At 32.8% G+C, this 20,770-nt stretch overlaps 3 protein-coding genes across 4 annotated transcripts; 1 reads left to right on the top strand and 2 right to left on the bottom strand.

Annotated features, from left to right (window-relative positions):
• The first annotated feature begins 1,907 nt into the window (after nt 1-1,907).
• Nucleotides 1,908-6,540, top strand: LOC108213038 (vacuolar protein sorting-associated protein 60.1). The gene is made up of 7 exons (XM_017384770.2): nt 1,908-2,207; nt 3,849-4,000; nt 4,272-4,365; nt 5,215-5,286; nt 5,379-5,490; nt 5,865-6,025; nt 6,314-6,540. Exons 1-7 carry the CDS (start codon nt 1,923-1,925, stop codon nt 6,365-6,367), a joined length of 930 nt encoding a protein of 309 aa, XP_017240259.2. The 5' UTR covers nt 1,908-1,922; the 3' UTR covers nt 6,368-6,540.
• Nucleotides 6,541-8,175: 1,635 nt separating this feature from the next.
• Nucleotides 8,176-12,444, bottom strand: LOC108213031 (protein NDL1). 2 transcript variants are annotated; one of them, XM_017384758.2, is made up of 11 exons: nt 12,245-12,444; nt 10,774-10,873; nt 10,569-10,666; nt 10,329-10,417; nt 9,859-9,919; nt 9,686-9,772; nt 9,521-9,598; nt 9,364-9,420; nt 9,019-9,074; nt 8,761-8,896; nt 8,176-8,610 (listed from the first exon to the last, which is right to left on the bottom strand). In XM_017384758.2, the coding sequence occupies exons 1-11, from the start codon at nt 12,302-12,304 to the stop codon at nt 8,350-8,352; spliced, it is 1,083 nt and encodes a 360-aa protein (XP_017240247.1). In that variant the 5' UTR covers nt 12,305-12,444; the 3' UTR covers nt 8,176-8,349. The 2 variants fall into 2 exon arrangements, with proteins under 2 accessions (XP_017240247.1, XP_017240248.1); XM_017384759.2 differs by having other exon boundaries at nt 10,774-10,891; nt 12,245-12,384.
• Nucleotides 12,445-15,824: 3,380 nt separating this feature from the next.
• On the bottom strand, nt 15,825-20,371 carry LOC108213032 (protein NDL1). Its single transcript, XM_017384760.2, has 11 exons — nt 20,169-20,371; nt 18,632-18,731; nt 18,427-18,524; nt 18,190-18,278; nt 17,591-17,651; nt 17,418-17,504; nt 17,245-17,322; nt 17,088-17,144; nt 16,743-16,798; nt 16,458-16,593; nt 15,825-16,310 (listed from the first exon to the last, which is right to left on the bottom strand). The coding sequence occupies exons 1-11, from the start codon at nt 20,226-20,228 to the stop codon at nt 16,050-16,052; spliced, it is 1,083 nt and encodes a 360-aa protein (XP_017240249.1). The 5' UTR covers nt 20,229-20,371; the 3' UTR covers nt 15,825-16,049.
• Between the last annotated feature and the right edge of the window lie 399 nt (nt 20,372-20,770).

Below are 20,770 nucleotides of genomic sequence, written 5' to 3' on the forward strand. Positions count from 1 at the left end.
AAGAATATTAGTAAAAGTTTTAATTGTAAAAAATTAATTTGAGAAAAATAATGTTCTGTATCTCATATTTTTTTAAAATATTTCTCTAATAATGTGACAGATAAATAACTAATTTTAATTTATGTGCATTTAAGATTAGATATTATTAATGTGAGTGAAATTAATCAAACATTATCACCTGTAATTTGAAAAAAAATTAAAAAAAAACTTTTGAGATAATTTGAATTTTCTATAACGAAAAATGACATAAGCCGTCAAAAAATTAATAAACTAAGAGTATCTCCAAGAGACTCTTCATTTAAGAGCAACTCCAATGGGCTTTCTAAACAAGCTCCTAAGTCTAAAATTTAGGAGCAAATCAAAATTTAGTGCTCCAATGGGCTCCTAGATGCTCTTTAAAAATTTAGGAGCATACTCTCTCTCCTTTCTTTTAAAGAGCATCTAATAGCTCCTAACTCAATATTATATTATTTTCCTTTCAATCTTCTCTCTCTTTTAGTTAACTTTTTCCTCTTATTTATATAAAATAAATATAAAATATGAATAAGGAGCCAAATATAAAGAGTAACATTGGAGTTCTCACGTTTTCCGGTGTATTAACTTACTAGGAGTCACATTTTATATTATTGTTTAAAGAATGATTTACGAGTACCGTTGGAGATGCTCTAAGCTCCTAACTTGAGATTTGAGGAGGGAGAGGAAAAATGTTGCTCCAAGAGACTCTTAAGTGGCTCTTAAATCACTAAGAGCTTCTTGTTTCTCTCTCCTCTCCTCAAAGTTAAGAGCCACCACATGACTCCTAACTTATTTTTTCACAATAGAAAAATCCTTCCCTCCAATTCACCTTCATCTTTCTCTCTCTCTTTTGTTATAGTGGAGCTCAATATATGAATAAAATATGAAATAGAGAAGAGAGGTAGAGAGTATTGTTGGAGTTTTACACTCTTAAATTTATCCTAAATTATTAAGAGTCATATTTTTTAGAGATGCTATAAGCAACGTTATATTGGGATAGACGGAATGTAGGGCTGAGCAAAAAACCGATTTGAAACCGAAACCGAACCGAAACCGGGAAAAACCGGAGAAAACCGATCCGAATATAACCGATCCGAAACCGAAACCGAAAAATAAAAAACCGAACCGATTTAAATGGTTCGGTTCCGGTTATACCTTCCAACCGAACCGATAAAAACCGAACCGAACCGATTATTAAAATAATAATTAAATAATAAATATTATATATATTTATTAATAATAAATATCTAATTTATTTCGAATTTGAAAATTAAAAAAGCTATTCAAGTTATAAGTTCACATAATATACAAAAACTACAAATTATAATCTCCAGACTCTCCACGTAACTTTCTCAAAGTCTTTTACATAAATAATAGTAATATACTCTGTGAGTTATTACTTGCATATCTTGACATAATTATATCAAGTAGAGAGGTGGCCTCTGAAACTTTTTAATTAGCTTCATCAAGCTCAAGCTTTTATACTCTTATATTTTATTTTTCAGCTGCTTTGTTTTAGTTACTGGAACACTCTATCCAGGACTCTGTTCCTTAGATGTTAATAAGGCAATTGTCACCGGAAAATAAATACTCTAACACCAGACTATGCTCACTGCTTACCATAATCTTTTGAACATTATATAAAATATTATTATTTTATTAAATTCTAATTTTATATTAATTATTATGTCTAAATTACGCGCATTAATTTGTCTCATATATATATTATTTTTCATTCTTATATTTGTCGGTTTTGTAACCGAAACCGAACCGATTATAACCGAACCGAGGTTTTTAAACCGAAACCGAATCCGAATCCGAACCGGCGGTTGCGGTTTTCGATTTTAAAAACCGAAGATATATGGTTGCGGTTCCGGTTTTATCCGGAAACCGAGCCGAACCGGCCCATGCTCTCCCCTAACGGAATGTATGTAAATAAACGAGTAGTTTACTTTAATACTCGCAGCAAATCTGACTTTTTATCTAAATCTTTGCCACGAAGCTTCTGCTTCTCCTTCCGTGTTTATTTTGCATCCCAAATATCCGCATCTTATACTCGTGTATTACAATCCCAATTCAATTTTCAAAACCCTAATTCCCCAAATTACTATCAATCGAACAAGATGAAGAGAGTCTTTGGTGTTAAGAAAGATAAAGAGCCCCCTCCTTCCCTCAACGACGCCTCCGATCGGGTAATTGCACACATTTTTCTATCTATATGTATCTATATGTTTGTGTTTGTTAATTATTGCTTATACTATGCTGAATTTACGTGTACAATTAATTGGTGATGTGATGTAGTGATTTCATGTGTACTGTGGATTATTTTCGATGTTTTCGAGATGTTATGTTGAGCATAAGTGATTGGAGATGATTATGAATGTTTTTGGACTTGGAATTGGAGTATCGATTTGCTTTAGGTCTGCGGTTTAGGTTGTGATGTGATTTTGGTGCGCGCGGATTTTTGAATGGTTGTAGTTTAGGAATTTGGTAGCTCGGTTGTGAAAATGTACTTGGTTGAAGACTTGGAAAGTATTAAATTACTAATTGGTTATCTTGGTTGGTAGCTGATGATGGTTACTCCAGTTAGTTTGTGGTTTTAGGAACAGGGATGGTTTAGGTTTAATATCAAGAGGGAAGTGTGGGGGGTAGTAGGGTAGTAATCACCACAAATATGCCATTTGAAGCAGATGACAAATGTGACATATTTTTATTTTGGTCGTGGTTTCTATAGGTTCTCTTGGACCTATGATAGTAGTCATCTATAAGGTCTTTTTGCAGAGTTGAATGATCTCTTATACCATTATTTAGAACCTTTATGCATTGAGCGAATAGAATAACATGGCATGTCTCGATCACTTTTAAATATTGATTAGTATGACCCAATATATTTATATCAATGTCTAAAATTGATTAATGACAAGGGCTTAATGGTCCTGAGGGTGACCTCAGGCTATTACCTGAGGTTAAGACAGAAGAGAGTAACAGACACAGGGGTATCTATGTGAATGCAGGGGGTTAAGTTGATATTTACATAATTTCCATTATGATATTGTACCAGATTTTACTCTATCCTCAGGAATTTTTTTTGTGGTCATCCTCAGGGCCAGTTTTCTCTTTCTGTGATCCATGACCACGGATCCAATATGCATTTTATATCTAGGAAATCATATATATTATGAACATAATCGGAAAGCATTAGATGTGAAAATTGCATTCTTGGCTATGGGTCCCACAAGGGAGAAGAAGCTTGATGATCAGATTTGGAATAAGTAACCGGATTGATTTATCTTTAAATGATTGCCTGCTTGGTTGCGCCTGGCTAGCTTGTAAACATGTGTAAAATTTAAACAAACAATAAAAGTTGCAATTTTCCTAACAAGTTTTGTAATAGCTTCTGAATAAATTTAAAAAATTATTCAGCAGCTCCTAATTTTTTTTATTAGTGAGAAGTGTTATTAATACAAGCAATATGTGAAAAAGAACTATTGAGAAGTGGAGATATGCTACTTTTTTAAAATACTCTATTGTCCTTTGAGTGTATTATTTTTGGTGTGAAAGACTCTGTTTTTGCTACTTAAACAAACACCGACTCTGCCATATATATGGCTTGAACACTCGACATCCTTTAAAGGGGGTGAGCCCCTTGTTAACTGTTTTAACTGTTGTTGTATAGTTGCATTATAGTCTTAATTTAGCTGCCTTGAAATTCTAAGTCTTCTTTTCATGTTTTTGCATCACTTTTCTCCTTGCAATCTTTTGCTACCTTTCATATAGGCGCCTTACATTTGCTTGTCATTCTATTATTAATATGTGAATTTGAACTTTTTCAGATAAATAAAAGAGGTGAATCTGTTGATGAGAAGATTAAAAGGCTCGATGCTGAACTTGCTCGATACAAAGAACAGATTAAAAAAACTAGACCTGGTCCAGCACAAGAAGCTGTCAAATCTAGAGCAATGAGAGTACTAAAGCAAAAGAGAATGTACGTAGTCTTATGTTGTTTCCTCTATATGTGAATATCCTGTTTCTTATAATATTACCGTGTACATATTTTATACCCGATATTGCATCACTCTGTATATTATGTATTTAATTTACATTTTTTCCAAATTTGTAATGTATTTAGAATAATTGAATATTCGAGTTTTACACAGAGTGAGGTGAAATGAACATTTCGCTAGTTTTGGTAGAAAGAAGCATTCCACTTATTGTTTTGTTAAATGCTCCTTGACCTTTACTATGTCTTTTTGTAGGTACGAGGGACAGCGAGATATGCTTTACAATCAAACCTTCAATCTAGACCAAGTTGCATTTGCTTCTGAAGGAATTAAAGATGCTCAACAAACTGTAGGTTTTACTTTATGTTATGAAGCTTATTTGCTTCCTAACCTGCTTCCCTTCTCATATTGCTTATCTCTTTCTTTCATCCAGTATATACATTAAGGGAGAAAGAATTTTGTTTGTTATGTTTGACATCTCTTAAAGAAAAGAACAAAGAGTGAAATGTGGTAAGGGAGCAGTAAAGAAAATGACAGTGTAATTGTTAAAGAGATTGAGAATTTGCTGTAGAATTAAAAGCACTCAACAGTTATACAACTAGCTGTATGTTATTGAGCAGATAATTATTATATAGTGTAGTCCTGTGGTTGGGTGATAATTTGGTAAGCTGGAGGCATGATCTTGGGTCTGTTATCCAACTGTAAATGGTCTATAAGCTTACCCAAATGGACCATTTAGGATATTTGTGTTTATTTCTTGGGCATTATGACTTTTCAGATAATAACATATGTTATATATCTTCTTGATCATCCTGGATCAAGTCGGGTTTTTCAGAGGAAATATATGTGCACATTACAATTTTTAATGCTGGCTACCTTACAGCGCAAAGTGGAAACTATTTTGAAGGGGACGTGATATCTGTGTCATGCATGTTTGCTTGGAAATAGGAAATAAAATTGTGGATATGCATGTGTATATAGTGCGGAACAGAAAACCTATTTGTTGAGCTAATGGCATCGCTCGTGTTATTTCTCTAGATAACTGTGTTTTCTGAGTCTCGTACTTGGCAAAAGTATCGCTTATAGTTGTCACTAGGCTATGTGACTTTGTAGTTAACTTTAGTTTATTAGGATGAAGTTTTGTTCAGAATTTTGTTTTTGCCTGTTATCATTTATCATATTCTGTTCTTTTCTCCAGATGACCGCTCTGAAGTCAGCAAACAAAGAATTAAAAGGAATGATGAAGAGTGTGAAGATTCAAGACATAGATGTTCGTATTGTAAAAGCATACAAGTGTTTTTTTTTCTAATCTTACCATCAGAAATTGTCTAATGCTTCTATATGGGTTTTTTTTTCCTGTAGAACTTGCAAGATGAGATGATGGACCTGATGGATGTGAGCAATGAAATTCAAGAGTCTCTTGGTAGAAGCTACAGTGTGCCTGACGACATTGATGAGGAAGAACTCATGGGAGGCAAGTTTGTTTTATCTTTTATAATTTATATTACAGGACAAGTTTTATATGTTTACTGGTAGCTTTCAGGTAAAATAAATACATGCTACCGGCTCTTTACTTAAAATAGAGCTATATAATAACTGATAATCTCTTCTTTTTCTTATGGCGGCATTTTATCTATATGCATTCTAGGAGATTTTGCAGTGGTATTTTCTTTTGTTTAATGTCACTATAGATTGTTTACTTTCTTTTATTATTGCTCATTCATAGGTTATTTGTAGAACTGTTGTTAATCATTAGTGGTGTGTATTTAATCCTTGAGTTATGTTTCACGTTCAAGTTGATTGTACTTTGTTTTGGATTGATCACAATATTCTGGTCCAATTGTGCAGAGCTTGATTACTTGGAAGCAGACATGGGGTTGGAGACTGAAAGTGACTCGGTACCTTCATATCTTCAGCCTGATAAGGAATCAGACTACGATGCAGAACTTAACTTGCCATCAGCACCTACTGGACAGACAGCAATGCATGCTGGGAGAGCTAATGGGCAGGTCAATTTCTTTTTTCTTTATTAACAATCACCTTTTGCAGATCTTATCTAATATTTGAATGTATCCTTATAATTTTGATTTATACGATTAATGTAACATTTAGCCTGACAACTTTTAATACTGCCATCTACTTACTGGATATCTTATCCGCATTTATCATCATGCATATGCATAAGACCATTTATCTTTGATAGTGATAGGGGAAGCAACTTAAAAGGATTACGTCGATTGAGTACCTAATGTGTTGTCTGTGTATATTTTAAATTACATATGTGTGACGCTCAACAGGAAGAAGATGAGCTTGGTTTACCAGCAGTTCCTCGTGCATCTCTTCGTGGTTAGACGTCTGCAGGGCTGGATTGATGGAGTGCTGTTGATCATTAATGCATTATTGATACAATCTAAGATGTGTGAGCCCTTGTAAACACTTTGCTATGTAATTGTGTAAAGCATTCTTTCAAGTATGGGAGGTTTGTCATTGATTGATTAATAAATGTGTTATATTTCCTGTGACATTCCACTTGTATGCCAGAGAATGCTGAAATGGTGAACAAAACAGCACAGATATTTGGTACGCCTTATTTGATAAAATAGGATCTATTTCAGGAAAAAGTTTAACATTTGTATAATAATTTTTTTTAGTATTATATATTTAGAAAATATTTAACAATTCTTACTTGCAGAAATAAGTCACTTTTTTTCAGAAAAAATTTATACATTTACATACATTTTTCAAAAATAAGTGAATTATTTTTGAAAAATAAGTAAATAAGACAAGCCAAACTGGACAGTCATCAACCCTTAGAGCATCTTCAATGGTACTCTTAAATCACTTTTTAAAATATACTCTCTCCATCCCACCAGGATGTTTACATTCACTGTTTGCACGCATTTTGAGACTCTTATAAAGTATAGTTCAATAACATCTTTTTAATTTTTTCTTTTTTTGAATAAAAGTTTAAACGTCAAACTTTTTTTCAAGAATTTTTTTAAAAATAAATATATAATGTAAGTATACTTTATAGGATCCTTAAAATGCGTGCCAAAAAGTAACGTAAAGAACCTGACGGGACGGAGGGAGTAATATAATATTTGGCTCTTCGTGAGTTAAGACATTGAAAAAGATTTCAACTCCAATGCTCCTCTTTATACTTGCTCCTTATTCATATTTTATTCATATAAATGAGAGAGAAAAATAAGAAGTGGGTATTGTTGGAGGTAAAGTTGGAGGAAAATCAATATTATATTCATGAAAAAGAAGTTAAGAGCTCTTCAATACTCTTTAAAAAAAAAAGATTATAAACTCTTAAATTTTTAAAAAGCATCTAGAAGCTCATTGGAGCTCTAATTTCAGGAGATGCTCTTATAGTTTTTGCTCTCTTGCCTCGAGATTCCGTATCATTATTTTGGTTCAATTAAATTATAAAATTGTTGAGGTTTCAATTATGATTACCTAGGTCGATTTAAGTTATAGATTGGAGAGCCCCAGTAGTTTGACGCTTCCATTAATAGTGGTCTGTTGATACCTGGGTGAAAAAGTAATCTGTACTGATTTAAGTTATAGATTGGAGTAGCAAATATATAAGCTACTTTATATGAAAAAAGATGGTCAATAAATTCGAAAGGATCAGCACTTCAGCGGCAACATTGTTCTAAAAATTATGATTTATATAAAACTTTTCTATTAATAAGTTCCTGATCAGTTTAAAAATATTTCATCGATTAACTTTGGATTTGACTAAAAAAATTTAATTTATCGAAAAAAATTCTGATAATTTTTTATTAAATAATCAACTAATTTTGATTCCTAATTTCTGCAATCATGAAAATAGCGCATTATAACAGCTAGCCCGCGGTTTTTTGAATTTGTGATAAGTTGTTACCAATATATCGTTGCATAGGTCATAAACTAATATCTAGTTTTTTTTGTGTTTTTTTTCTTTTGCTTAGTAATATACAGCTTTTGTTAAATAGGGAGCTGTAATTCCACATTGTCTTGTAACTTTATATGAGATTAGCCACACCAGTCCTTGGTTTTAGACTTTTAGACCCAAAAGTATTCGAAAATTAATTTATTTATAAACTAAGATGTACTGTGTGCCACATCAAGCACTTTATGAATGATGAATATGATTGTTAAAGAATCAAAAGAACAAAACAACTGTAATCTGCCTTATGTCTCAATTAACAAAAGAATGTCCTCCCCCCTACCTAATTTTTATCACATATATACCCCTTTTATCCTATCTAAAGAATATTGCAAGTAAAACAAACTAAACACAACAAGGTTTGTAGTGACTAGACACATCTTTAAACAAGGTTAATCAAGATTGAATGTGCACTAGCAGTCTGTCTTCGTCATCACTCGAGTCAGGTGGCACCCTAGTCTTGATTGGTTTAAGCTTCAGGCCCATACTTTCAGGAGAGAGGAGCTCTGCCGAAATGCATGACGGGCTAAGTGGGCTTCTCGGACTGCCGTTCGGCTGGTACGGCCTGTACAGGCCGTACGCCATGAGGAAGTACTCCATTGGTATCAACATTGCATGTGGCTGCTCCTCTGTGACCAATGATCCGCATGCTTGGACCTGTAAAAATATTGTCAGATGTGAAGCTAAATTTTCCTTCAGAGAAGAATCTCGACTTATGGAATTTTTTTCAATGAAAAATCTGTGATTACTTCTACTGAAACAACGAAGAGAATCATGTGAAGCAGACAAACATTTAAGGTATCATACCTCAACCAAGGCACAATATCTTCGGTCCAGTTTTGCAGTCATGTGGAGAGCTTCTGTATGGAAAGGAGATTGATCCCCCACAAAGATTAGCGTTCGGCATTTTAATGTCTTTAGGCCTTCGGTAATGTCAGGTCTCCTAATGATAAATACATGGAAGTTTAGATACTATGCAGTCAAAAGAAATGATTCTTTAGGCAATACTGATTACTACTGCATGTCTTGCTGTAATACACAAACAGATCTTTTTATTCGAATTACCTATTTATTGCTTGGAGAAACCGCAAAACATTTGTGCCCTGCTTCTCATCCAGTAACTGCAACAAAGAACAATAAATTCAAACTTAAGAAGCCAAACACTGCAGAACAAATAGATTTAGTAACATCTTGCCAAAGCAGGAAATTGCATCCTTTCCTATAACATGGCACAGTAATAAAATGCAGGGTAGAATGGCCTAAATATTGAGATTTCTAAGATTTTTTCCATTCAAAACTGGTATCGTGCAAGTACACACTACAATCAAATTATTTAGATAAGATAATAAATGTCTAGTACACTCATATGCATGACAAAGAAAGGTGTACTGAAAGACCTAAGGTATTAACCTTTCTGCATGCTTGAACAATATCTGATTCTGGGAATTCTGGGCTGCCACGAACTTCCTGATAGGATTCATGAAGTCTCGTTATTCAAACCAACAGGTAACAAGAATTATCAAATTAATCATATATAATGAATACTATTGCTAAAGTTTTATTTCACCTCACTGAAGTATCGGTAGAGTAAACACTGCTTCAGTAAATGACACATCCCATAGAAATATAGCAAATTTGACATTACCTGCACTCATAAATAAAAATAAGGTTCGTAAACTGTTCTGTTGGTACCTTAATTAGAGCAGGAAGTGTAACAATGTCATATTAATACCTTGTTACACAACCATTCAGTCCATGAGGGTGCTTTACATAGAGGAGAGATGAGTATCAGACCAAGAACTCGTTCCCTGTATTTTATCTGTAATATAAACCAAAAAAAATCAACAATCCTAAAATTCGTTTGAGAAAGCATGACAACTGAGAGTAGTACAGATTGATACATACAGCAAACAGGGTGACGATATAAGCTCCCGCCATTGCCCCCAGGAACATCACTGCACCAAGCCTGAAAGGAGTGATATATGATTGGTTAAAAACAATCAGCCCAGACACACACACACGCACACATTATATACAAATGAACACTTTCAGAAAAGATCCTCTGTCGCATCTTTTGCTTCCAAGAAATTGGCCAACTAATTAGTCCCCTGATTAAAAAGATAATTCTTTCACACATAATTTGCTTCCCAGAGAGAGTCTCAATTCTAATGTAACAGAATACAGTCAAACAATATCCTCAATTACAGTACTACAGAATAGCTAAAGTAAAAAACAATCATCACGGACATAACTAGTAAAGTACAGCCTTGTTTTTAATATTGCTTTAACTATTAAAACCAGTGCATGAAAATCTAGTCCACATGGTATATGTTATACAAAGTCTTAGTACCAGATCTATCACTCAAAGAGTTTACCTAAAATAATTAAGCACCTCAAGGATTTGATCCGTTAAATCATCAACAGAAGGCACAATGGCATCAGGACAAATTGCTGCAGCTCCTAACTGCAAGAACTCTTATAAGAAGCCAGAATATAATTAAAATTTGTATAATGGCACCTGTTGACAAAGAGAAATACTCGCAAAACGTAAAGTAATATGAAAATGAAATAGAAATTTAATTGCAAAGTAGTTATAAAGCAAAGAATTCACAAACCTCGTGCCCGGGGGGACTGATATGGTAGATGCAGAAATTATGAAGCAGCAGAGATGCTGCTTCTGGACAAAAGAACAAACCTTGGAAGCAAGACATATCTGTTTATTCAAGAAAGTAACGATAAAAGCTTCATTACGATACATATAATAACAAATAACACGAATACAAAACCGTGATATGATGAAAGAAGAAAAATGAAGCTTACGATTTAAAGCCAAATCAGGATAGGTAAGCAAAGCTGGTTTATCTGGGTCCCCATAAACAATAACAGAGACAGGACCACAGCGGGTCTTGACAATATGTTCCTAAACGAAATTAACAAGCTGTCAAACTGCTTAGATAAATATAAGGAAGCATATATAGGGGAATCAACACCAGAAACATGAAAAAAAAATTGAGGTTTTACTTTAGACTGTCCACTTCAAATAATTGATCCAAACAATTTTTTAAAAATGCAAATTAATGATCATTTTCTTTATTAATGAACATTAAGCTAACATAAATCTCAGTTAAAAAAATTATTCTTTAAAAAATCATACATGTGCACAGTCCCCTTTCTAAGCCAGCTTACTTCAAGAATTAACTAAAGTTTGCTATTGAATAAATGGCTTCTAATACTTGCTGGGTGACTACTGACTACACACCAGATAAGATTTTCTACTTCAATCAACATAATGATGATGACACCCAACCAATAAGAGACAAGTAATACACTTTTTCAAGGGAAAGCAACAGTTAGCTATGTCAAAAAGTGACAGTTGTTACAAAAAAATCATCTGATGACTGTATTTTTCTACCAATTAAGATAAGAACTCAAAATTAATAACAAATGAGAAACACGGCACATAGATCGATACAAACGCAAAATTGTAATTAGAAGAAGTGTCTTAAGCTATGTTTGTTCAGGGGATAAATATTTCAAATTATTGGTTTGCAGTACTTGCTGTAAATTGCTAAATTTATATCTAAAGCTATATCACCAGTTGAATCTCAATCAATCATCTCACCATTTTAATGGCTTAATAAACACCTGGGGAGATAGCAGGATTACCGAGGCCCTTAAAATGAACTAGAAAGTGACTGATATAGAGGATAAGAACAACAAAATTAGCAAGTATAAAATCCCATTGAATTTGTTTTGAAATCATACCATCAGTTTTATAAAAAAGGATCATAACACCTAATTGACACAAACACTATCCAAAATTGTTACCTCCAACAATAATTAATGCAAACAAGCAAGACCTTGGTGTTGCTATGATCAAGTTCACTCCAATTGTGGGCATCAATCATTTAATTCGGGGAAAGCAAAAATCTTAACTGTTGTAATTAAACTACACTCAGCTAAACTAACACAAACAGACACACAGTAACTCATCAAATAGACAAGGCTCATAAATATGCAAGTCAAGAAACCCAAACACAAGAACCAAAGATACCAAAATTAACAAGAATTCGATAAATGAAAAGTGAAAGATCTACAATTTCAAGAATTACACAAACCCCACTTAAAAAGATTGCACTTTGATCCACCCCAAGAATCCAAAACCAAAAAAAAAAAAAAAAAAATTCACAACAAAAGAAACCCCATTCTGCAGTTGGGTATGTATTATATCCAAGAACACACCTTCGACTAAAAAAATAAAATATTTTCAGATGATTTATATATATAATACCTTTCCACCAAGAAGAATAGTGTTCATATCAACAAGAACCGAACCACTTGACTCAGCCATGCTTGTCAGCTCTCTTCTATCTCTCTCTCCTCTCTCTGTTTAGAAGATTTGAGTTTGGGTGGCTTAGAGGAAGGGGTTGCTTTGTTCTGGCTTGCTTTCTCTCTCTAGAATTTATATTTAGTGAGAGAGATATACAGTTGTGTCTGGTCAAGAAATTGGTAAAGCCAGTTTGTCATAGCTGACCATGGTCAAATATTTTAACCATGGTTAACCGCCGACAGCTTGGCCGTTGTTTTCTCGTATTCTTGTAGATACGGTGTCGTTCTGGTTGAAATTTGTTAGACAGATTTAAAATTCCGCTAGATAGAGCCATAGAGGAGTGATGTTGCTATAAAACTTGTTAATGATATTTGATTTCTAATTTTGTATTTTATTTGATGCCTCTTTTCTTTACCTCAGGGAATTCACCCGCATTTAAAAGTAGTTTTACTGATTAATTTAATTCACTTTTGAATAAAAATATAATATTTACATATTCATTTAGAAATATAAAATATTAGGCAAATTATAAAATTATATAATATTGGTCAAACAGGGAAAAAGAAGTAAAATGAAATGCAGGGAGGACTGTGAAAAATATATTTTAATGTTGAATCGTAATCATATCTATGTTATACTATTAAAATCGAGATATTAAAAGTTTGGTCGTCGATACTTAGGCAGAATTATGGGCCACTTATATAATTGATTATTTTTTTTAACTAAAATTATTTTATTTTTATATATTTCTTGACTAAAAAAACTTAATTTTTTAAAAATAACATTGGATAACATAGCAACTACTAAAAAACTGATTTTCTAAAATAACACAGACAACATACATATAAAAAAGTAAAGATAATATTATTATATATATGTATTAACATAAAATTTAATGTACGTTCAACTAAATACAGAAATTTTATTTTTAATTACTCCATGTTATTTTAAATGTAATTATATCATAAATATATACTATTTGTTTATATTATACTATACTATATTATTATTGTTATTATTATCTTATTAGAACTGATATATTAGTAATTTTATTGGGTCAGTATTACTGATTTATTTTTAATTAAAAAATATAGACAATAAAATTAAAAATATTATAAATCACTCGTGCATAGCACTGTTTATAAGCTAGTTTTAATTACGATATAGGATCGATGTGAGGAACAGTATTGTATTAATAAGGTTAATATTAAATTGGCCACCTTTTGGGACAAAATATCTTGTTTGACCCACTTATTTTATGGGGGACTTATTTAAGCTATTATAAATCAGTTATATATCATTTCACCCACTTTATTATTCATACCTCTTTACTTAATTCTTTATCAGAAATAAACTGTTTGTTATGTTACTATAACATCACTTCGAGTATTTTCATAATTGTTTCTAATATTTATCAAAATGAATTGGGGATTTCTGAAGCAGCATAACTAGGGTGATCACATAAATATATATATATCTATAGCTTTTTTTTTTAACGATGTAGCTATGTTTCTAGGAATTTCAAAATTATTATGATAAATATCAGAGACACATATTAAAGTACCGAAGTGGTTTTGTAGTAAAAAAACAAACTATTGATTTTTGATAAATGATTAAATAAAAATAGGTATGAATAGTTATGTGGCTAAAATGATATATATATATATATAGGGGTTTGTTCAAATACAAACCAACTTTATCATAAAAACCTAAAAACCAATTTCAAAACTAAACAAATATCCCCCCAAACTCTTAAAAACTAACAATATCACCCCCCTAGCTTTGCCATCAACTTCCCCAAACTTACACTTTCCACCTCGCCACGTCACCGCAGGGGTCCCCCACTGCTGACGTGGCACTGCCACGTCAGCACTGGGTCACACCCACTGCTGACGTGGCACTGCCACGTCAGCACCTGCTGATGTGGCACTGCCACGTCATCTGCCGCGTCAGTAGTGGGCTGACCCTGTGCTGACGTGGCAGCTGATGTGGCTGTGCCACGTCAGCAGGTGCTGACGTGGCAGATGATGTCAGCAGTGGACCCCCCCCAGAAAAATAAAAAAAATAAAAAATAAAAAGATTGGAGTGCTCATAGCAAAAATGGGAGTGGAAATAGTGGTTTTTAGGTTTGTATGAGAGTGTGGTTTGTAGTGGAATAAGCCCCTATATATATATATATATATATATATATATATATATATATATATATATATATATATATATATATATATATGGTTTATAGTGGCTTAAATGAGTCCCTGATAACATGAGTGGGTCAAGTGAGATATTCTGACGCAACGGGGTGATCAGTTTGATATAAACCCTATATTAATATAACGATCCTATTTAGGAATTAACTGTTAGGTTTGAATTAATTGTTTTCTAACTTATTTAATTAGCTGTTTTGACTAGATAATTCAATTAGTTGTTTGTATAAAAGCGTTTGGTAAAATACTATTAGCTGATAGTTACTTAAATAACACAAAATGACTAATAAAAACACTGAAATATATTTAAAATTAAATAATAATCATTCGTTTTGTTTAATGCAGGAACATTAATATCAACTTTAACGTTTTAAGTGAAACTTAATTTTTAAAAAAATGTTTAATCTGTTAAAAAAATATTATATTCATAATCGCCGGATATTCATCCAACAACTGGAAATGACAAATCTTCCGTAACACACATGCCAAGGACTACACCCATTTCACATTGTCTTCTAACTTTAGATGAGATTAGCTTCACAAGTCCTTTAGACCAAAACGTACGTGAAAATTAGATTAATTAGAGTATCTTCGGCACTGATAAATCAGGAGGCTATCTAAATATATGATACATAATTCAAGTTTTAAAAAGTGAGGATTTAATATTGATTCACAACTTTAACAATAATCACTACCTATGTTGCCTATTATTAAAGTCAAAATCTTTTAACAAAATGATAAAATATGAGAAAAAGTATACAAAAGGTGAGGTTTGAATACTTAATTATTAAAAAACAAATGAAGGGTGGGATAAGCATGAAAAATGAATACTTAATATTTAAAGAATGAACAGAATTCTCCTGCAATGAGGCTTTTAGAGCACCGGCAGATTAGTTAAATGAGGTCCTAAGCTATAATTTTGAGTAATATGTATAAAAACTCACATCAACAGACTGCTCATTCCCTAAAAATTTTCCATTCCTCATAAATAATGCATAACACATTCCTCATTTGATTTTTAATGATTAGATATTCAACCCTCACCTTTTGAACACTTTTTCTCGAAAGAATTTGAATTTAATATTATAATAATAATAGAGAACACAAATAGAGATTAGTGTTGGAGTTGTCAATCAATATAAAATCCCTATTTTTTAGAAATTGAATTGTGTGTTGAAGTTGTCAATCAATATAAAATCCCTATTTTTTAGAAATTGAATATAAAATCCCTATTTTTTAGAAATTGAATTGTTTATCGTATATTTAGAAACCTCCCTAGACACTTCCAGAGATGCTCTACATATTCCTTAAAATTATAATATATAACTAATATGTTGGAGATGCTTGGCATCAAGCACTTTATATGATTGTTAAAGAATCAAAAGAACGAAACAACTGTAATCTGCCTTATGTCTCAAGTAACAAAAGAATGTCCTGTCCCCTACCTATTTTTTTATCACATATTTACCCCTTTTATCCTATTTAAAGAATATTGCATGTAAAACAAACTAAATACAACAAGGTCTGTAGTAACTACAAACAGCTTTAAACAAGGTTAATCAAGATTGAATGTGCACTAGCAGTCTGTCTTCATCATCACTTGAGTCAGGTGGCACCCTAGTCTTGATTGGTTTAAGCTTCAAGCCCATACTTTCAGGAGAGAGGAGCTCTGCAGAAATGCATGACGGGCTAAGTGGGCTCCTCGGGCTGCCGTTCAGCTGGTAAGGCCTGTACAGGCCGTATGCCATGAGGAAGTACTCCATTGGTATCAACATTGCATGTGGCTGCTCCTCTGTAACCAATGATCCACATGCTTGTACCTGTAAAAAAAAAGTTGTCAGATGTAAAGCTAAATTTTCCTTCAGGGAAGAATCTCTAGTTATGGAAAGTTTTGAAAAATCTGTGATTACTTTTATTGAAACAACGAAGAGAATCGTGTGAGCAGACAAACATTTAAGGTATCATACCTCAACTAAGGCACAATATCTTCTGTCCAGTTTTCCAGTCATGTGGAGAGCTTCTGAATGGAAAGGAGATTGATCCCCCACAAAGATTAGTGTTCGGCATTTTAATGTCTTTAGGCCTTCAGTAATGTCAGGTCTCCTAATGATAAATACATGGAAGTTTAGATACTATGAAGTCGAAAGAAATGATTCATACTACGTATTCAACAGAAATGATACTTTAAGCAATACTGATTACTACTGCATGTCTTGCTGTAATACACAAACAGATCTTTCTATTCAAATTACCTATTTATTGCTTGAAGAAACCGCAAAACATTTGCGCCCTGCTTCTCATCCAGTAACTGCAACAAAGAACAATAAATTCAAACTTAAAAAGCCAAAAACTGCAGAACAAATAGATTTAATAACATCTTGCCAAAGCAGGAAATTGCTTCCTTTCCTATGACATGGCACAGTAATAAAATGCAGGGTAGAATGGCCTAAATATTGAGATTTCTAAGATTTTTTCCATTCGAAACTGGTATTGTGCAAGTACACACTACAATCAAATCATTTAGAGAAGATAATGAATGTCTAGTACACTTATATGCATGACAAAGAAAGGTATACTGAAAGAGCTAAGGTTAATACCTTTCTGCATGCTTGAACAATATCTGATTCTGGGAATTCTGGGCTGCCACGAACTTCCTGATAGGATTCATGAAGTCTCGTTATTCAAACCAACAGGTAACAAGAATTATCAAATTAATCATATATAATGAATACTATTGCTAAAGTTTTATTTCACCTCACTGAAGTATCGGTAGAGTAAACACTGCTTCAGTAAATGACACATCCCATAGAAATATAGCAAATTTGACATAACCTGCAATCATAAATAAAATTAAGGTTCGTAAACTGTTATAGTTGGGGCCTTAATTAGAGCAGGAAGTATAATATTGTCATATTAAATATTGATACCTTGTTACACAACCATTCAGTCCATGAGGGTGCTTTACATAGAGGGGAGATGAGTATCAGACCAAGAACTCGTTCCCTGTATTTTATCTGTAATATAAACCAAACGTAATCAACAATCCTAAAATACGTTTGAGAAAGCATGACAACTGAGAGTAGTACAGATTACTACATACAGCAAACAGGGTGACAATATAAGCACCCGCCATTGCCCCCAGGCACATCACTGCACCAAGCCTGAAAGGAGTGATATATAATTGCTTAATAATAAACATATCTTGATACACACACACACACACATTATCAGAACTTCAAGTGTATTTTATAATATACTAGTGAACACTTTCAGAAAAGATCCTCTGTCGCATCTTTTGCTTCCAAGAAACTGGCCAACTAATTAGTACCCTAATTAATAAAGATGATTCTTTCGCTCATATTTTGCTTCCCAGAAAGAGTCCCAATTCTAATGTAACAGAATACAGTCAAACAATATCCTCAATTACAGTACTACAGAATAGGTAAAGTAAATTACTGCGTACTTATATGGATCAACTTGGAAGATATGTGTCCATGATGATTGATAAAAAAAAAATAAGGCTCTTTTTCCCGAAAGAAATGAATAAAAAGATAACGACCTATATATGAAAATAACTAGTATAGTACAGCCTTGTTTTAAATATTGCTTTAACTACTAAAACCATTATATGAAAATCTCATCCACATAGTATGTGTTATACAAAGTCTTAGTACCAGATCTATCACTCAAAGAGTTTACCTAAAATAATTAAGCACCTCGAGGATTTGATCCGTTAAATCATCAACAGAAGGCACTATGTCATCAGGACTAATTGCTGCAGCTCCTAACTGCAAGAACTCTTATAAGAAGCCAGAATATAATTAAAATGTGTATATTGGCACTCGTTGACAAAGAGAAAAACTCGCAAAACGTTGAGTAATAGTATGAAATAGAAATTCAACAGTCAAATAGTTATATAGCAAAGAATTCACAAACCTCATGCCCGGGGGGACTGATATGGTAGATGCAGAAATTATGAAGCAGCAGAGATGCTGCTTCTGGACAAAAGAACAAACCTTGGAAGCATGACATATCTGTTTATTCAAGAAAGTAACGATAAAAACTACATCACATTACATATAATAACAAATAACACGGATATAAAACCCTGATATGATGAAAGAAGAAAACTGAAACTTACGATTTAAAGCCAAATCAGGATAGGTAAGCAAAGCTGGTTTATCTGGGTCCCCGTAAACAATAACAGAGACAGGACCACAGCGGGTCTTGACAATATGTTCCTAAATGAAATTAGCATAAGCTGTCAAACTGCTTAGACAAAAATTAGAAAGCATATACAGGGGAATCAACACCAGAAACATGAAAAAAAAATTGAGGTTTTACTTTAGCTGTCCAATTCAAAATATTGTTCCAAACAATCATTTAAAAATGCAAATCAATGATCATTTTCTTTATTAATGAACCTTCAGCTAAGGTAAATCTCAATTAAAAAAATTATTCTCTTTAAAAGATCATATCATGTGCACCTCCCCTTTCTAAGCCAGCTTACTTCAACAATTAACCAAAGTTTCCTATTGAATAAAGGGTTTCTAATCCTTGCTGGGTGACTACTGACTACACACCAGATAAGATTTTCTACTTCTCAATGATTGGTCACTAAAGAAAGTAACATCACTTTAAAAAAAAGGTAAAGATGGAGTCTAGTATAAAAACAACATGAACAGATCAACATAATGATGATGACACCCAACCAATAAGAGACAAGTAAATACACTTTTTCAAGGGAAAGCAACATGCTAGCTATGTTAAAAAGTGACAGTTGTTACAAAAATCATCTGATGATTGTATTTTTCACCAATAAAGATAAGAACTCAAAATAAATAACAAACGAGAAACACAACACATAGATTGATAGAAACGCAAAATTGTAATTAAAAAAAGTGTCTTACGCTATGTTTGTTCAGGGGATAAATAATTCAAATTATTGGTTTACAGTACTTCTGTAAATTGCTAAATTTATATCCAAAGCTATCTCACCAATTGAATCTCAATCAATTATTTCACCATTTTAATGGCTTAATAAAAACACCTGGGGAGATAGCAGGAGTACCTAGGCCCTTAAAATGAACTCGAAAATGATTGGAAATGATTGATATAGAGGATACGAACAACAAAATTAGCAAGTAGTAAACCCCATTAAATTTGTATCGAAATCTATCAGTTTTATGAAAAAGTTTAATACTGCTGAAACCGACACAAACACACTATTAAAAATTGTTACCTCCAACAATAATTAACGCAAACAAGCAAGATCGTGGTGTTGCTATGATCAACTTCACTCCAATTGTGTGCATCAATCACTTAATTGGGGGAAAGTAAAAAAGCTTAAATGTAGTAACTAAACTACACTCAGCTAAACTACCACAAACAGACACACAGTAACTCATCAAATGGACAAGGGTCATAATTAAGCAATTTAAGAAACCCAAATAGCACAAAATAGAAAATCTTGAATATTAAGAAAACACAAGAAAAGAAACCAGAATTAACAAGAATTCAATAAATGAAGAGTGAAAGATCTACAATTTCAAGAATTACACAAACCCCGCTTGAAAAGATTACATTTTGAACCACCCCAAGAATCCAAAACCACAAAAAAATCACAACAAAAAACACCCTATTCCGCATTTGGGTATGTATTATATCCAAGAACACACCTTTCCACCAAGATAAATAGTGTTCATATCAACAAGAACTGAACCACTTGACTCTGCCATGCTTGTCAGCTCTCTCTCTTCTCTCTCTCTGGAATTGATAAAGATTTGAGTTTGGGTGGCTTAAATAGGAAGGGGGTTGCTTTGTTTTGGCTTGCTTTCTCTCTCTAGAATTTATATTTAGTGAGAGAGATATACAATTGTGTCTAGTAAAGAAATTGGTAAAGCCAGTTTGTCATCGCTGACCATGGTCAAATATTTTAACCATGGTTAACAGCCGACATCTTGGCCGTTGTTTTCTCGTATTCTTGTAAATACGGTGTCGTTCTGATTGAAATTTGTTTGACTTTATAAATTTAAATTTCTGCTGGATAGAGTAGTGATGTTGCTATAAAACTTGTTAAGACTTAAGAATGAAATTTGATTTTTAATTTTGTATTTCATTCATGCCTCTTTTCTTTGCGTTCAGATAAAGGGAATTCATCCGCATTTAAAAGTAGTCTTACGGACTAATTTAATTTATTTTAAATAAAAATACAATATCCAAATCTTATCTTATCTTCAATATATATATATAAAGGAGGATGCGGGCGTCTCTACAATAG

Source organism: Daucus carota, chromosome 3, assembly GCF_001625215.2.
Source record: "Daucus carota subsp. sativus chromosome 3, DH1 v3.0, whole genome shotgun sequence".
Classification (NCBI taxonomy): domain Eukaryota; kingdom Viridiplantae; phylum Streptophyta; class Magnoliopsida; order Apiales; family Apiaceae; genus Daucus; species Daucus carota.

Bases quoted from the DNA above. Each gene is read 5' to 3' on its own strand.
- LOC108213032 (XM_017384760.2), bottom strand. From the start codon at position 20,228: ATGGCAGAGTCAAGTGGTTCAGTTCTTGTTGATATGAACACTATTTAT. The intron at 18,525-18,631 runs GTAAGTTTCAGT...TTGAATAAACAG, and splicing joins TCCTGATTTGGCTTTAAATC to ATATGTCATGCTTCCAAGGT. The intron at 16,594-16,742 runs GTAATTTGAATA...ATTTATCATTAG, and splicing joins TTTCTTCAAGCAATAAATAG to GAGACCTGACATTACTGAAG.
- LOC108213038 (XM_017384770.2), top strand. From the start codon at position 1,923: ATGCTCTCCCCTAACGGAATGTATGTAAATAAACGAGTAGTTTACTTT. The intron at 4,366-5,214 runs GTAGGTTTTACT...TCTTTTCTCCAG, and splicing joins TTAAAGATGCTCAACAAACT to ATGACCGCTCTGAAGTCAGC. The intron at 5,491-5,864 runs GCAAGTTTGTTT...CCAATTGTGCAG, and splicing joins TGAGGAAGAACTCATGGGAG to AGCTTGATTACTTGGAAGCA.
- LOC108213031 (XM_017384758.2), bottom strand. From the start codon at position 12,304: ATGGCTGAGTCAAGTGGTTCGGTTCTTGTTGATATGAACACTATTCTT. The intron at 10,874-12,244 runs GTATTATATATA...AATTTCGTTTAG, and splicing joins CTATTCTTCTTGGTGGAAAG to GAACATATTGTCAAGACCCG. The intron at 9,421-9,520 runs GTGAAATAAAAC...GAATCCTATCAG, and splicing joins TCTACCGATACTTCAGTGAG to GAAGTTCGTGGCAGCCCAGA.